Source organism: Prosopis cineraria, unplaced genomic scaffold, assembly GCF_029017545.1.
Source record: "Prosopis cineraria cultivar Desert tree isolate PC_DT_omini unplaced genomic scaffold, ASM2901754v1 PC14, whole genome shotgun sequence".
NCBI lineage: Eukaryota > Viridiplantae > Streptophyta > Magnoliopsida > Fabales > Fabaceae > Prosopis > Prosopis cineraria.
This window is the reverse complement of record NW_026555345.1, coordinates 8,019,525-8,037,390: the sequence shown is the minus strand read 5'-3', so window position 1 is coordinate 8,037,390 and position 17,866 is coordinate 8,019,525. Positions and strand designations below refer to the sequence as shown.

The following is a 17,866-nucleotide window of genomic DNA, read 5'->3' as shown; positions in this document are numbered from 1 at the left end:
AATATTATATTAAGAAATTAGTTTTAATTTTATATTAATATATCATTACTAATTTTAAGCTGGTTGCACATGGCCATAATTATCATTATGATAGTCATTGTCAACTATATTGGTTATTTAATTTTTAATTGTACACTTGATTTTCAAGATAACATGGGACTAAGATTAGACAAGAAATAAGAAATAAAGAGAAGAAGCAACAGAAAGACGACTTTTCAACAACATTTCTTTAATTGCTGGTCAAAAAACAACAACATTTCTTTACTTAAGAGATAAGGTCGTTTACCCTTGGTTCCGACAGAAGAGATGTAAACAGGTAATCTTGGATGGGATGGTATTAGATTTAAAATTTATGTACTTAATTTGTCATTGATATTTTAAATGCATCAATTTCATTATAAACAAACACTAATTTAATTATACAAGTCCATTTGTTATCACAGCACCAATTCAAAGTTATTTGTTTCTACATTGCTCACATCATATCATATCTATTTTGTACCAATTATGTATGCCTGCATTTTTCATGAATGAAAATGATCAAAACTTCATTTTTCATGGTTTGAATGTAATAATATTCACTTGCATATAGTTTTTCTTTCCTCCTGAATCATGTCTGCTTATATTTTAAACTTCATATTACTTAATTGCGCTATTTTATATCTGCAGCGAACTTAACAAGATGGAATTGAGCCAAACCACTAAGTGCCAAAATTATCATTTACTCTTGATAAAAAAATTATAACGTGTAATAACACTTCAATTCTATTTGATTTATAATTATATATAATTAATAATTAGTACATGAAAGAGTCAATTAATTTGAAGCCAGATGAGCAAATATGAAAAAATCACAATAATTGATTTGCGATCACTTGATCGGCCAAAACAAGAAAAATTGATGACCAAGTGATTCTTGTTTTCACACACACAACCTGTGAGTGTATGTGTGTATTCAAATTCTGACGTAATGATTATGATAATGAATTCTACTCTTGTTCTCTTCAAACGATCAGAAAACAAAAACAACAAAGATTATTAAACATGAATATTATTGTTAGTATTTAACTGATACGTGAATGTTTGAAAGATTAATCATGTCGGATGTAAGCATACACGTATTTTTCCAAAGCTGACATAACAATTATGATAATGAATTCTACTCTTGTTTACAGTATATGCATGCATCTATAAATAGCAGAGATGCTCATCAGATATATGTCTCTCTCTCAAACGCTCACAAAAATTAAAAGATCACAAAGATGGAAAGCAAAAAAGGCACGCAATCTTATGAATCATTCCCAATGAATGGTGGGGAAGGCCAATATAGCTATGCTCAAAATTCCAATAGTCAGGTTCTTCAATAATCCCACTACTTGAATTTTGAATCTCACCTGCAATTTTTTAAACCCATATGTATGCATTTGCGTGTGTGTGTGTTTTTTCGCCTTTAGTTCAAAATTGTTGTTGTTGGAGGAATATACCTCTTATGATTCGTACCCTGAGCGAGATTAGTTTCTGCAGATGGCATAAGATACTGATTGAGACTTGGCAGTATAGAATAGTAATTCTCACATAAGTAGTTTGCATGCCCAATGAATTATTTAAATAGGTTGGTTCTCTCACCTCAATTACTAGTTTTTGGGGTAGAATTCCTCATCCCACCTAGGCATTCATCAATTAATATCAAAGGCTTGTTGTTAGCAGTTTTGAAAAGAACTACTCATGGAGTGTTGTGACTGACAAGAGGCCAAATTAAGTGCCATGGAGTGTAATAATTGGGATACCAGTATTTTTTTGGAGGGCTAGTTGATAGAGATTTGGTAGTATGGGATATTTAAGTGGGTTATTTCTCCCACTTCAACACCTAAATTTTGAGATAGCTAGGCCTTTTATCTCACTTAGATACCTATCAATTAACATTAAAGTCTTGTTGTTGGCAATTTTGAAAAAGGCTGCCCATAGCATGTTTTGACAGGTAGAGGCTGGGCATGCCATGGAGTGCAGCCATGCATCAAGGCACTAGTTTTTCGCATGGGGAGCCAAATTGATAGAGATTTGATAGTATGGAATATTAATTCTCACATTAAGTAGTATGAGATGTTCAATGCATAGTGGGCTAGTTCTCCCACCTCAATAACTAACTTTTAGAGTAGAGTTTCTCACCCACTTAGGTATCTATTAGATACTCTTTGTTTAAGAAAATTATAATTTATAAATTGTTTGCTTCAAGCAAATTAGTGTGATGTTTCAATCCTCGTTTGCAGCGAACGGGAGCAGACATCACCAAACACATTAGCAGAGATGCCATTATTGAGATGCTTGATGTTGAATCATTTGTCCAGCATTCCTCTAATGTTATCCGCATTGCAGATTTAGGTTGTTCTGTTGGACTTAACACCTTTTTCACTATTCAAAACATTATAGACGCTGTGAATCTCAAATCTCAATCTCAAGGACGGCATGTCTTAGACTCACTTGAACTTCAAGTGTTCTTCAATGATCATGCTGATAATGACTTCAACACACTCTTAAAGTCTCTTCCTAAGGAGAAGCAATACTATGCAGCTGCTGTGCCTGGTACGTTTCATGGCAGATTGTTTCCAGAATCAAGCATTCATGTCTTCAACTCATCTTATGCTCTTCATTGGCTCTCAAGGGTTCCTAAAGACATAGTTGACAAGAACTCTGATGCTTATAATTATGGCAGAATTTACTTTACAAATGAAGACAAGAAAGTTGCAGCGGCTTATTCTGCACAATTTGCGAAAGACATTGAAAGCTTTCTGAACTCAAGAGCCTTAGAACTTGTCCCTGGAGGTATCATGACTCTCATCATTCCATGTGTCCCACCAGATTCTAAGAACGTATTTGAAGTTGCGGCAAATAGCATGGAAAATGTTCTTGTGGAGATGGCCAATAAGGTAAAATAACAAACTCGGACCCTAATTCTCTGCTAAGAAAAGAGATAGATGAGCTATATGAGGGACTCATGTGACATGTGGGGTTTGCTTTTCCCATGTGTTTATCTCTCTCTTTGATCATTTCACAGAACCAATGTGATTTCGTATTTAATTATTTTTTTGTTAATATCGATATTTGGTTTTAACCAATTCTCATTTTGCAAATGAAGGGCTTAATAAGCCACGAACAGGTTGATTCCTTCAACTTGCCTGTCTACATGCCAGCATCAGAAGAGGTAAAAGAATTGATTGAGAAGAATGGCAAGTTCAAAATTGAGAGGTCAGAGTTATTATATCAATTATATGACTTCAAGATCCAACAAGCTGTAGATGCCCGGAATGGTAGTATGGAAATGAGAGCAGCGTTTGAAGGGGTTTTGAAGAATCATTTTAAAGAAGAAGGCATTATGGATGAGATTTTCATTCAATTTGAGAAGAAATTGGCAGAAGCCACCTTGCTTTTCCCAGACCCTTCTTATAGGCAGTTGGGAGGATTATTTGTCATCAAGCACGCTCTTGCTTAAGTATTAATGTGTTTGTGTTTGTATTTGGGTCTGAATTTTCTATCAGTTATATTCTGTGGATGGTATATTCAAAATATCCAATATCAATAAAATAATAATAATAACTTTTCTTACATTCGAAATCTGATATATTTATAGATGATCTGTAATGAAATTGAACTGCATACATATAGAAGTCAAACATTATCCATTAAAGGGTGAACAATGGGGGATTTTGCATTGTGTGCTAGTGAAAGAGTCTTTGGTTGCTAATTTTTTCCCCACATTTTTTATGAAAAATAGATGACATGGTGTCATTTTAAATTTAAATAAGAAGAGGGCTCTTTATTGGCAAACACTCTTGAAGTTAAATATATAGATATCTTTAGAAACTTTTGGATGTGACCAAGATGAAACACTATCTCATCTTTTCCTAGATTGTCCTCTAATTAGAGCTGTTTGGTTTGGTCCCCTGGGCATAGATTCTTCTGATATCCTTCAACTTTGGATAAGGTAATGATTTTTTTCTTATATCCCTAAGCTGATTAATGATGGGGAAATTCAATGGATCAGAAACATTTTCCTCTTAATCAACTTAATCAGGTGGAAAAGAAATCAAATTGTTCATAAAGCAATGGTACACTGGATATGGTTGATTTCAACTCAATCTCTGCTAACCCAGGATCAGCAAGGCAGCACTTAAGAGCATTAAGACATCAAAATCACACTCAAGACAGTGAAGGGTGGACGATATGGATCAAAAAAGAAAAAGAAAACGAGAATTAAAGAATCTCAAGGACATGGTTTAGATTCATCACTTGAATTTCAAGCGCTCTTCAATGATCATTGTGGTAATTAATGACTTCAACACACTTTTCAAGTGCTCTACCTGCGGATAAGCAATACTGTGCAGCAGCTGTGGCTGGTTCATTTCATGAAAAATTGCTTCCAGAATCAACCACTCATGTCTTCAACTAAACTCATGCTCTTCATTGCTTATAAACTATACAATAAAGGAAGAATTCACTATACAAAAGAAAACAAAGTCGTTTCAGATGCTTATTCTGCACAATTTCAAAGAGACATTGAAAGCTTCCTGAATTCCAGAGCCTGAGAGCTTCAACATACCTATGCATGCACCAGCATCAGAAGAGGTAAAACAACTGTTAGAGGAGAATGGTGATTTAAAAATTGAGAGGTCAAAATTGTTATATATGACTTGATTGACATGCAAGATGCAACGACCTGATGCCCAGAACATTTGTAAGCACATGAGAACTGTGTGGGAAAGGCTAGCTTATGAAGGAGCATTTTGATGAACAAGACGTTGTGGATGAGATTTTTATTCAATATGAGAAGAAATTGTCAAAATCCGCCTTCGTTTCGGTTTCAGTCCCAACTTACAAGAAATTGGAAAGATTATTTGTCCTCAAACGCACTCTTGTTCAAGTATTAATGTGAGTGTGAATGATACAATATGATTATTTAAGAATAAGTGTAGTTCTCTCCAGCTTCCAATCATATCCTGTTTTTGTAGAATAGTTGCATGGTTGAATGTTACATTTAAAATATATAATATCAATGAATAATAGCTGTAAAATAAATATGATTTAACGTCGTCTGATAATGACTGATTTTTGATTTTCAATTAAGTGTAATTTTCTGTCTTATTTAGGTTGATTGATTACATTTATTGTAATTATTGTAGATCCATTTTGTATTTATTGAGACATCATCTTATTATGTTTTTCTTATAAACAATCCTAAGGTAATGAATAAACACGCACAGTTCATAATATTCCTATTTTTTTTTCTTTCTTTTTTGTGCCCTTTTAGAGTTTAATTTCTCCGATCTAAACAGGCTTATTTTAATTTCTTTTAATAATTTTCCTATACTTTTTCTAGCTACATATATAGACTCATAAAAGCTTAAGAAATTTTTGTATGAACTCAATCCACCATGTCACCTATACTTTTTGCACCTATGAAATTAAATAAAATTATATGTTATTATTTTTATAATAGAATCCTTCTTTAATTTCTTTTTTTATCATTATTATAAATGGAAAAATCAATAAAAATTTCTTCAAAAGCTTATATGGATCGCTGTATTTCTGTAAGGAAAATGATCTGCAACTCTATTCAAGGGTTAACAATAAGGATTTTATATGTGCTAGTGAAAGAGTCTTTGGTTCATAATTGTACTATTGCTCATTTTATGACAACATAGATGTGTTAATATTTCTTATTAAGAATATGTGGGGAAATTTGCTAAAAAAAACAGAGAATATTTGGGAAAACTTATTTATTAGACATATTTTCTAAATATTTCATGCAACTTAAAAAATAAGCCATTTTATCATGATCTGTTCGTTATTATTATAGAGTTGATTTTGATATGTTGGTTTGAATAGAATCAAACAATTTAATCTCACAATGAAAAATGTCATATTTGATGTCTGATCCTATCTTTCAACAAGATACATGTAGTTAATAACAATTGGTAAAATTTTTCTCTTCTTAGGACTCAAAATTTACATAAAAATCAAGTTTTCTTTTAATAAAAAAATTATGTGTAAATTAAATTATTTTAATGTAAGTTGTGACATAAATTATGAAGGTCAGTATTTATAATCAAGCTTTTTAGTTTCTAAAATTTATTATACTATAGATTTAAAAATCCTGTTATATATATAATTTTTAAAGAAATCACTATCTTCTTTGTTCAAAAAAAGAAAAGAAAAGAAAAGAAAAGAAATCACTATCTTCATGGAATGAAAACATCAAACATTTTGATTTGGAGTATTTTTTCCCGAATCTTCCCTCCTTTGTAATTTGCATTGAATTGGCAGTGTAGAACTACAGTGCCATCCGATGCAATTATTTTTTAAAAACTTTTTATAAATTAAAGTTATTTTTGATAAATTTATTGTTTAAAAGAAATCTAAATTTAAATTAAATTTATATTTTAAATTATATTCTATATTTATTTGTTGACATCAATTATATTTTATACTTTAAATTTTTTAAAATTTAAATTGTATTTTTAAATTTTGTCTTTTGTAAGAAAAATTATGATATCATGTTCACATATTTTTTATGGTATTAAAGAATTAACTATCAAATTTTATTTTGATATAGTAGGCCAGTGAGGGTAAGTGGTAAATATTTTAATTAAATTGCCACATACCCAACAATTGAGATTCACTTCCAAGAAAAGTTTCTAATACTCACATCAATTTTAATTTGTTCTAAAATAATTTATATAAAATAAAATATTGTTTATATTTTTAGTATACACAAGTATAAAATAATTTTTTGGTCAAAAGAAAAGAAAATAAATTATTATTTATACTTTAATTTGTAATCAATAACAAATTTTAAAGTAAAGCAAATTGTATATTGTAGGGGAAGAAAGGAACTCAAACATAAAAAATGTCTTAAAATTTCAATTTGCGTGGGTCTAATAGACTAAATAAATTATTGTATATATTTGAGTATAACTGAATAACAAATACTAAAATGAAATTTTTATATTTTTTCAAACAGTTTTTTTTATCTTCTAATAACTAAAAATATTTCCTACATTATATCAAGAATAAAAAAAATATAGTTAATTGCAATCACTAGAAAAAAAAAAGTGTATAGTTTTTTTATTTGTTTGTTAATTAATAAAATATAATTTGCACTCTTCTTTCCTCAAATTCTTTTTAAATGGTATGAAATAATGTTTCATACATAGCTAAGGTCCAAAATCTATCTAGTTAAGTCCTCAATTATTCAGGCCCAAAAAAAGTCCCTAGTCCATAATTAAATCGAGATTATGAGTGTATTTGAATTTAAGTTGAATATTACTAATTATAAAAAAATTAATTAATATGATTGATTTTAAATATAATTAATTATATTATGTGAAATATATAATTGATTTGTAAAATTAATTAATGAAATTAATTATAATCAAAATAAAAAATAAGGTAGAATCATAGTTCTATAAAATAAATCCAAATATCTATGGTATATGTTAAAATTAATTAGGAATTCAAAACCATATTTTTTAAAAAAATATCCAAGAACCTATTATTTTACATTTTAAAATTAATTATAAATCTAAAATCATGAATTTCTTAAAAATATTCAAACAATCTCATAAATGTCAAAATTAATTATAAATTTAAAACTATAGTTATCTCATAAGTTATTATTACCTGTTTTTTAATTCATATTTTTAATTATATTTTTCTTAAAATTTATCTAAAAATTATATAAATTATTTTACAAATCATATTTTGGGTTTATAATTTATTTTGACATATATAAATGTGTTTGGATATTTTAAAAAAAATATAATTTTGGATTTAAAATTAACTATGACATGTATAATGGTTTGGATATTTTTAAGAAAACATAATTTTAAGTTTATAATTAATTTTAACATATAATAAGGGTGTTTGAATATATTTTCACACAATTATGATTTTAACTTATAAAATTGATTATCGAGCCTATCCAAACATGCATTACATCAACAATATATGACGTGTTGAATTACTCTCATTATCGGCCATCTCTTATAATAAAAGTGGGGATAATAAAGATACAAAAACTAACATTTAATATACGACCTAGTTATTGTTTCTAGACGCGGAAGTCCATGCGAAGAAACATTTTTCAAATTGAAAAGAAATAGAAATAATTTTTCCTTAAACCTTTCGCGCGGGTCGGGTCAGTCTAAATTCTAAATCAGTTTGAAGCGCCTTTTGATTGCTGTCTCGCATCGAGTCTCCTCCTCCGCGCCCTTCGCCTTCTCCATTGAAGCAGTTGTTGCTCAGCTCTGTAAGCTTGTAGCTTCTGATTTCAGTTTCATTACAGTGCCTTTTCTTCGAATATTCTTTATTCATCTTCCAAGAAACGGAGATAAATGTATCAGAATGGAGTTTCTTTTCTTTGAACATATTCATGTTCAGCTCTTGTTAGGTTTTGTTAACAAATTAATGATTCCTTAGGTTGAAGATTACTGGTTGTCTGTTGTTATGGCTTTCTCCGGAGGTGCAAGGCGGCTCTGTATAAAGCTTTCGTTGGTTAATAGTAGTGGCTATGGGCGGCATTTTACTACTTCAGCCCGCAAAAGAGCTTCCTCCGAATCCTCATTTATTTCTGGTGATGCCAATTCGCAATTGGGTATAGGAATTTTTCTTAGAAGACTCAGCGTCGCTGCTTCAGATCAAACGAATCTTATAAAGCAACTGAGAGAAAGAACGAGCGCTCCTATCAAAGACGTTAAAGCGGCTCTTGTTGATTCCAATTGGGACATAGGTACAGGACCCCCTCAATTTTTTAAATATTGTTGCTTCTTTCTCTTATCGATAATATGTTGTCATAGCGTGAAATTCTGATTTATTGTTGGCTCCAAGTGGGAGACGAAAATCATTAGCCTATTGAGCCAAAGATCATTGAATGTATCTTGAAAAATTAGAAATTGACAACTTGAAAATGCAGAGCTGGCTCAGAAGGAACTGAGGAAGAGGGGAAAGGTTCTGGCTTCAAAAAAGTCATCTCGAACTGCTGCAGAAGGTTTGCTTGCTCTGGCCCAAAACGAGAACAAGACCGCTGTTATTGAACTTAACTGCGAAACTGACTTTGTTGCAAGAAACGAGATTTTTCAGTACTTGGTAAGTTTATCTATCTCGTATTTATTTTCAAATTTATGCATAGTGAACGAACTCACTATTAGCTCTTCCTTCTCAATATATACATTCTTTCTGTTCCTCATTACAAATTTCTTCCTGAGTTAGCCTTTAATTTTGCAATATTGTTGTTATTTTCATAGGCATTGTCTTTGGCAAAGCAAGCTTTGTTGGTTGAAAATGCTTCTCAGCAGGCTTCTGGCAGCTTTCAAGTTGGACCAGAATCTTTGAAGGTAAATTGATTGTTATTTTCCTCAGCTTACACCAATGGTGATTCTAATTTGATCACATGCGTATAGGACTTCATTCTAGATCTCTGTCTTCTGTCCAATATTGACATCTTATTTGAATAATGCACACATGCATGCACGAACGTGTTTGTCTGTAGAGAAATCAATTGACAGCAGAGTAAGATTTGGGACTTTTACACCTTTTAAGAATTGGCCATAGGATGTGATTATATATTTATAAGCTCACAAACAAATAGTTAGAAGCTTTTTATTTTAAATTTATCATGTACATTAATTTATAGATTAACTGAGGGTGTATATAACAATTTTGTTTTTTGATACTTATTAATTTTTGATAGGATGATTTTCAGAATAAGAACAATTAATCTAATGTGGGTTTTGGCATACATTCATTCTGTAGAAAGTTATTTTGACTGGCCCTATTTTAGAAAGAGTAAATTAGTTTATTGTAAGGTGACATTTTTACATTCACGTCTCTCTACTTCTTCAGTAAAATAAATTTGTTTGAGATTTGTATTTATGTCATGGTTTTGTCCTTTTACCAGGACATGGTGTTAAATCTTGAGCATCCAAAGATCAATGGAGAAACAACTGTTCAAAATGCAATCACTGAAGTGGCTGCAATAATGGGAGAGAATGTAAAACTTAGAAGAGGCTTTGTGATGACAGCACCATCTCAGGGTGTCGTATCTACATACCTCCATACCAGTCCCCAACCAGGTGAAAGAATTTGAATTGAGCCAATTCCTTTTATTTATGCATTCATCAGCACGGTGCTACAGCCATTAAATTGAAACAAAAGTCATAAATTAATCATTACTAGTTTCTGAAACACAATTTTGTGTCAAATGGCTATTCCTTTGCAATCCCAGAATCTTAAGACACGAAGGATCTTGACTTGCTTTCTGCTAACAATAGGTTTGGGTCGTATTGCTGGAATTTTGTCTCTTGAAGTAGATGATATTAAAACTCAATTGGATGCATTTCAGCGGGTAGGATCAGAATTGGCCATGCATGTAGTGGCAGCAAAACCATTATTCCTATCAAAGGAACTTGTTTCTTCTGAAGCATTAGAGAATGAGCGTGAGATTCTTAAATCTCAGGTACTCTTTCATTTCTATTCGAGTTATGTGTGAGACCTTGGTTCTGAGCTCAGAATATAGAGCAAGTTGCTGAAACAATTGGTTAAATATATACATGTCTTTATTTATTTATTTTTTAACATGAGGTTTCAGATTATGAAAGGTACGATTGTTACAGGCATAAGCCTGAGCCTGAATTCATATTTTTAAATAGTACTCTGAAAATCCATTATTCATTCAAATTATAATGAAATTTGTGGTTATGTGAATGAGCCTTGCTTGGTTGCGAATTGTTTTGTCCTACTTTTCTTGTCTCTTTTATTGAAATTACAGAGATGCAGCTGACCTTATGCTGACTATCCCAAGAAGTCTTTGTTTCATTGGGCGGGAGACATTGGGCAGTTCAAGGGGAAGACCAATCAATTAACATGGTTTGGGTGCTTTAGGTTGGCTTATAATTTGCTGTGGGTGCTTGTTGCCTTAACCCTTACAGTTTGGTTCTGGTCTGGTTCACTTTCCTCCTTTGAGATTTTGAACCAACTAGCTAATTCCAATTTCCAACAATTAAACCGAAGCCCCTGAAGTTAGCATAGTTTTGCCAAAAGCATGTTCAAAGACCTTGTGTACCAACCACTTGAATAACAGGTCTTCCTGTCATGGTTGTCAAACGTGTGAATCTGAGTTGACTTATGAGTTTTGAGCCAACTCATGGCTTTCTTGTAAAGTCAACTTGTAAGCTTATACTATAAACTCTGAAAGAACTTGCAACTACTATTTAAGAGCTAATAAAAAATTTTCAGTGTGACTAGAACTCATCATAAAATGGGAAAAAATCATTAAACTGATTGGATCATTGGTGCAGGCTATTGGTTCAAAACCAAGATTATCAACTACTCCCTCCGTCTCAAATTATAAGACAATTTGAGATAAGATTATGAAATCACAAAAATCATGAAAAACTTGATGCCCACAAAAACCAATAGATACTGCAAGTATACGGGTTGCAACTGTAGCTAGTGGAAAATTAAGGTCAATCCCACAGATAATTAATTAAAATGGCAACTAGGCACTAAATTTTCAAATTTATTTACGTTAAGCTGATAAAATTTGAGTGGTTTTAGAACAATTCAAATTAAAATATCAAAGTTCACAATTAAAATAACTTTCAATCCATAAACGAGCTAAAACCAACCAAGAAAAGAGCGTTTTAAAGTCCTAATCTCCTAATCTTCTATTTGATTCCTAACCCACTCATTATCGTATTAATTGTCTTGAAATTTAGTTTTGATCATCCGGGAATCTAAATTAATCCAAAGTATTTTATGATTACTAAGGACCATAATTAATTCAATTAAAGCAAGATATGACCTTAATCAATAATTTTGATCTCATTATATGAATAGGTCCCTTTAACCTTAGTCAATAGAATCCAAAGGTAGTGTGATGGAGACTTGGTAGTATGGGATACCAAGTCCCACATTGAGTAGTATGATATGTTCAATGGGTATATAAGTGGGTTGGTTCCCCCACTTCAGCAACTAGCTTTTAGGGTAGGGTTTTTCATCCCATTTAGGTACCCATCAATTGGTATCAGAGCGTCGTTGTCGGCGATTCCGAAAAGGGCCACTCACAGAGGGTTCTAACCGGAAGGAGACCAAGTTAAGTGCTGTTAAGTGTAGCCGTCGGGACGTCGGCTTTCCATGGGGGCCAATTGATAGAGACTTGGTAGTATGGGTGGGATACCAAGTCCCACGTTGAGTAGTATGGGATGCTCAATGGGGTATATAAGTAGGTTGGTTCCCTCACTTCAACAGTAGCTTTTGTGGTAGGGTTCTCTATCCCATGTAGGTACCCATTATAGTGTCTCTCGCCAGATGCTAATGATGCGTGACCTATCCGACCCACTCCGAAACCCTTCTCCCTTTTTGTTCCACAGCGCATTGTTCCATTATCATACATAATATTAAGGGAATTCGCCATATGTAAGTGTTCTTGCAAAGTTATCTTTCTCATCTTGATTACGCTTTATCCAAGCAAGAAACATGGACTCACAAACTTTTGGTCTATTAAGCAATGAAGTCTTGATCATTAGAGTAGACAATGTACTACTCATTAAGAAGGTGGAAACTTAACCTCTCAATAGAAGGGTGCTTGTGGTAGATATCAAATGCAAATATTTGCCAACACCCTTCACAGGAGGAGACATACCTACAATCATAGTACTACTTGATCTCATCAATGATGGATTGACCCCTTTCACTAGAACTTGAATAAAGTGAAGCAATAACTCTATCATTCCCTTTGTTTATGTACTTGAACAAATATTTGATAGAAGTTGATTGATTTATTTTCTCAATATTGATATGAGCTTGGAACTTGTAAAGAAAATAAGAATTATATGGCACAACAAAATGATTATCTAAAGGAACATCATTTTTTTCTATTGTTTTGCCATCATCCCTCCTTCGATACGTGGGGCAGTCATCTTCATCAACTATTGCTTTGTCATTAAATTTTTTGGGAAAGTATTTGCTACATTTTCCATCCTTTATATAGGGGGACTTTTTATTTCTCTGACCACATGGCCCATGCATCATGTATGTCTTAACCAAATTATATAGCAAGGGAGATGAATCCTTGTTGGAATCTCAGCAAAAATTATGTTATCAATTTCTTCAGAGCTCTTGATTTTGTCATTTTCTTGTAAGAATAAAAGAATGTGTGCATATGGAAGACCCTTCTTTTGGAACTCAATTATATATATCTCTGTCAAGATGAACAGACATATATTATTACCATTCAGCTTCAGCAACCTGTTTATAGAGAAAGGTCATGAGAAATGACCTTAATATCTTATCTTATTCACTCTAATATGACTACTCGGTCTGGTCAAAACTACCAAATGACATTCCTAACTCATCAGTGATTAATTGCAATAATGAACATTATTTCACGATGGTTAATAGCTGACCAAATCAGTCCACAATTCTTTGCGTTGGTTGAGCATAAATTTTATTCTCCAATCTAACGGCCCATCTCCCATTCAGTTCATGGTACAAACTAGTTTAGATGAGTAGCAGAAATCATGGGTGCTTGTGTCACTACGGTTGAGGTGGCAGGGCTTGTTGTTATAAAAATCTAAGTGGACTTTTGTAACTCAATTAAGTGTTAAAGCTTCAGTGGTATATCTAATAAAATTTCTTGAAATACCAATTTAACCTAGAATTTACAAGTTCATAACTCAAGGTAAAATTTTCAGCAAATGGTGCTCTTAGCATTCTTCTTTAGGTGTTTGATGCACTTGGCTAAATATTTCTTCAGTATTGGCTTTCTAAATCATGATAGTTCCCGTTAGGGGTGTTCACAGGTTCGGTTTGGTTTGGTTTTGGGCAAAAACCAAACCGAACCGAACCATTCGGTTTACTGATAATTGAGACCTGATCGGTTTTTATGAAGTTCGGTTTGGTTCGGTTTTATTTTCGGTTTGGTTCGGTTTGGTTAAGGTATTGATCAAGCTTTAATGCACTTGTTTAATTTTTTTTTCCTTTTCTCCATCTTCATAATGGTGCTATGTACTAAAATTAAATTTAATTCTTTTTGACTCCTTTTTTTCATAAATAGAGGTATAAAAATATAATAAAATTTCAATGTGATAACAATAATTAATCATAAAAATTGATATAAGTTTTTAAGATTAAAATTATTTAATATTATGTATTTTCATTAAAATCCTTTGAAAATGTTTATCTATATATCTATATTTTAATAAATAATGAAAAACTTATTATACAAAATTTAAAACAAAATGTTTCTTGTAGATAAATTGAATGCTGAGGCTTTTAGGTTGTAAATAATTAAATGATGATCATAGCATGATTATTATAATTACTTAATATTATGCATTTTCATTCAAGTATTTTAAAAATATTTATTTATTACTATAAAAAATTCAAAACAAAATGCTTCTTGTAGATACATGGTTATATATTTTATAAATAAATAAATAAAATTTTTTTAATCAAGTTTGGTTCGGTTTGGTTCGGTTTCTAGTACTCAAAACCGAACTTGAACCGAACCAATCGGTTTTTATGATATATAAACCGAAGCAGACTTGATTATTGTTCGGTTTTGATCGGTTTTTGTCGGTTTGGATTGGTTTGGATCAGTCCTTTCGGTTTGGATCGGTTTTGAACACCCTTAGTTCCCGTGATTAGATGTCACTTTCTTTACCCTATTTTAAAACAACCGTGTTCAATTTTTATTGGGTTAGGTCTTTAACTTTTCAGGCTGAAGCCTCGGGGAAGCCTCAGATGGCCATAGAAAAAATGGTAGAAGGACGCCTACGTAAATATTTTGAGGAAGTTGTGCTTTTGGAGCAGAAGTTTATCATAAATGATGCTATGAATGTAAAGGTATGTAAGATTTCACTGAATTAAATCTCATTTATTAATGAAAAAGTTAATATTATGATGGTGATATTTATTGTTCAACGTAACGATTTTGATTGGTGAAAGAAAGTCTCTGCCCATATATGGTGGGCCATAAAAATCAATCTCCTTCTTTTATTAATAAATTAATATGCCTTTAGACTCTGGTGCTAAGCATTTGGCCAAAAATGTAAAGAACCATTCTCAAGTTCGTGGGTTATGCAATTTACCCCTTCAACTTTATATGTCTTATCATAGGCCCAAACTTTTGGTTTTATCCTTCTGCTAACTTTCAAAGTTGAATAGTATCATGAAGAGTTGTCTTTGCGTTTTGGCCTAATCATTTGCATGTGAGCTATGAATATCACTCATGGTCAAAGTATGGTTGAAGAAAACTCATCTTGGAAGGTTCTGATTAATTTTGTTTTTCAAGGATTTGCATGGCCTAGATCAAGGGATCTTGTCATTTAGCCAAAGATTTTTGCTATATGCAAAGTAATTTTACTCGTGAGCAATGGTGATTTTCTTTTGTTTTGTTTTGTTTTGTTTTTTGTGGTTGGTGGCTATCACAAAACTCTGTCGAGAAAAATTTGGACTATAAGGTAGCATGTTAGTATTCCGATAAGTATGTTGTATGTTTCTTGTGGAAGCAGAAATCCTTAATAATGTTATAGTCACATCAGAATTGAAACAAATTTTCAGCACTATGGGCTGATATATGATGGATTCAGAAATCTTGGTCTAGATGTTAACATCATGTGGTGGATAACCACAACTGAAAATACTCCAGATATATCCCATCCTCCATACTTCATAGTCCATAATCGCTATCTCACTCAGAATGTCAGATGTATTCTGCTAACGGACACACATTCTTTTGTGTCACACATTCGTTGTTGAAGTTAGTTGCTACCCTTCATTCCCTATTTTGCCAGCCGAGTGCCACCACACCTTTCTTTCTACTAGAATATGTTTTCATGTTTAAAGCATTGTGCTCATCAGATTAGGTTTTCATTAGGACGTGTTCACGTTGAAAACAATATATTCATAAAAGACCTCTTGGTTTCATTAGGTTTTTATTAGAACATTCAGGAAAGTTGTTGAGCAAGACCTTTTGGTTAACAATATATCCAAAGGATTGATTGCTGATAGAACACAATGGTATTTGTACAATTCATATAGCCAACTCCATTTAATAGGATATTGGTGTCCTTGTTGTTGTGTCCACGTTGAAAGGGCAATAGGAATTTTTTTTCCAGTAGTTTGAGATTGAAGGAAACGTGGCTACCTTTAGATAGATTTATTAGGGTAATTTGTTATAGCGGAGCTAAGTTTAATAATCTCATGGAAGATTTTAACAAGCGTTTAAATCACAGGCCTGCAAATAAAGGTGATCTGTTTTGTGTGCAATGCTAATAAGCATTCTTGTTTTGTTCAAGAACCATTTGTCAGATGCAGTTCTTCATGTGGCTTGACACATTTTTATGGGAAGTGTATTGGATGGAATAATTTTTCATCTTTCTATTATGATTCCCTCTGTTTTAAATGCTCACGATGCATATCATATGAGAAGCATTCATCAAAAGAGGAAAACAATTGGTTTGAGCACTTGTTATTTAATGTTTATCATGTCATTCTGCAGGCGGTGCTGGATAATCTATCCGAGGAAGTGGGTTCACCTGTAAAGGTTGGAAGCTTTTTCAGAATGGAAGTTGGAGAAGGAATTGGAAGGTAAATTCCGTACCGTCAATGCAAATATTATACGGTTGAGTAATATTTCAATCAACAACCATACCTTTGGGTGCATTTCAAGTAAATTCTTAACATGGGTATAACTATTTTTTATTCCATGCTTTTCTTTCTCACTATTCCTGAACGACCAAATTGCTTTGGCAAAGATTTTGCTTTACTACATCCCTTGCAAGTTCCTAACCAAATAATAACTGAATAATTTTCTGGATCAAGGTCACTATGTTTTTGTTTGTTTGGTAAGAATTTTTAATATCGCGGAACTTCAAATAGTTTACTGTTACTAATTTTTTCCCTCCAGTTTCACTGACCTCCCTCAATTTCCAGGGAAGAAGCAGATGCATCTGAACCTGTTGCTCATGCTGTCTGATTTATCTAGACGCCTCAATTAATGGATGAAACTTCTGACAAAAGTACAGGTTCATTTTGAAGGCTTTTGCTCCAAACTCCTCAATTAAACCTATGGTTAAAATTATCACCCAGTAAAGTTCTGAGGTATAGAATCCTGTTGAAAAGTTTTGCCCCATGGTGGTGGACTCCACTCCTTTTTGTTTGTATCAGGACGGTTTCCCTTGTATTTTTCTGAGAAGCCGTAGTGGGAAAGCTGGTAGTTCATTGGGATGTTTGTTTCGTAGTTCTCACTTTGATTAGTAACGTTGGCTCTTTCAGCTCCTCTTTAGAATGAATAAATGATTGTTTCTCAAAATCAGTACACATCTGTGCTTATCTTTGATTGAAGGGATATATCTATTCATTAATTGGATACTAGAAAACAATCGTATCAGAGAATGGAGTCGTTTCAATCATCAACAGTTCCCAGCTCAATCCGAGTTCAATGTAACTTTGGTTTTGTTACTCCGGAAAAAAATAATAAAGTGATCAATGAATTTGACACCAGCAGCAATTTTTTTTTTCTTTTGGAAGTAATCAGAGGCGTCTTAGCCACCTGATTTTTTTTTCCTATTCATAATTAATGGAGTTCAAAGATGATAATTCTTGCTCTATAGCCCTAAGCAATGTAAAGCTAGCTTAATCTTCAAGTAAAAGAAATTACAAAAGTAGGAAATTATACTCATTAGAAAATAGTCTCATAGGCACGAATGTTACGAGGAGAGTGCATGTTCGAGGGTATTGTGAAGAGCCACTCCTCTTTTACAGGAAGGTTGGGTTAGTGTATTTGCAGATGGGGTTTATTCTCATCTTA

At 32.4% G+C, this 17,866-nt stretch overlaps 2 protein-coding genes across 3 annotated transcripts; both read left to right on the top strand.

The window, feature by feature from the left end:
• Positions 1–1,209: 1,209 nt before the first annotated feature.
• LOC129292737 (loganic acid O-methyltransferase-like) lies at positions 1,210–3,600 on the top strand. The gene is made up of 3 exons (XM_054930365.1): positions 1,210–1,355; positions 2,268–2,924; positions 3,134–3,600. The coding sequence occupies exons 1-3, from the start codon at positions 1,263–1,265 to the stop codon at positions 3,485–3,487; spliced, it is 1,104 nt and encodes a 367-aa protein (XP_054786340.1). The 5' UTR covers positions 1,210–1,262; the 3' UTR covers positions 3,488–3,600.
• Positions 3,601–8,168: 4,568 nt separating this feature from the next.
• On the top strand, positions 8,169–17,371 carry LOC129293411 (elongation factor Ts, mitochondrial). 2 transcript variants are annotated; one of them, XM_054931357.1, is made up of 9 exons: positions 8,169–8,302; positions 8,473–8,782; positions 8,966–9,138; positions 9,297–9,386; positions 9,950–10,124; positions 10,323–10,507; positions 14,773–14,898; positions 16,556–16,644; positions 16,990–17,371. In XM_054931357.1, exons 2-9 carry the CDS (start codon positions 8,500–8,502, stop codon positions 17,030–17,032), a joined length of 1,164 nt encoding a protein of 387 aa, XP_054787332.1. In that variant the 5' UTR covers positions 8,169–8,302; positions 8,473–8,499; the 3' UTR covers positions 17,033–17,371. The 2 variants fall into 2 exon arrangements, with proteins under 2 accessions (XP_054787332.1, XP_054787333.1); XM_054931358.1 differs by lacking the exon at positions 14,773–14,898.
• The last annotated feature ends 495 nt before the right edge of the window (positions 17,372–17,866 follow it).

Excerpts from the sequence above, each read along its gene's own strand:
- LOC129292737 (XM_054930365.1), top strand. The coding sequence starts at position 1,263 with ATGGAAAGCAAAAAAGGCACGCAATCTTATGAATCATTCCCAATGAAT. Across the intron at positions 1,356-2,267 it reads CTCAAAATTCCAATAGTCAG|CGAACGGGAGCAGACATCAC; the intron begins GTTCTTCAATAA and ends CCTCGTTTGCAG. Across the intron at positions 2,925-3,133 it reads TTGTGGAGATGGCCAATAAG|GGCTTAATAAGCCACGAACA; the intron begins GTAAAATAACAA and ends TTGCAAATGAAG.
- LOC129293411 (XM_054931357.1), top strand. The coding sequence starts at position 8,500 with ATGGCTTTCTCCGGAGGTGCAAGGCGGCTCTGTATAAAGCTTTCGTTG. Across the intron at positions 9,139-9,296 it reads ACGAGATTTTTCAGTACTTG|GCATTGTCTTTGGCAAAGCA; the intron begins GTAAGTTTATCT and ends TTATTTTCATAG. Across the intron at positions 9,387-9,949 it reads TTGGACCAGAATCTTTGAAG|GACATGGTGTTAAATCTTGA; the intron begins GTAAATTGATTG and ends TCCTTTTACCAG.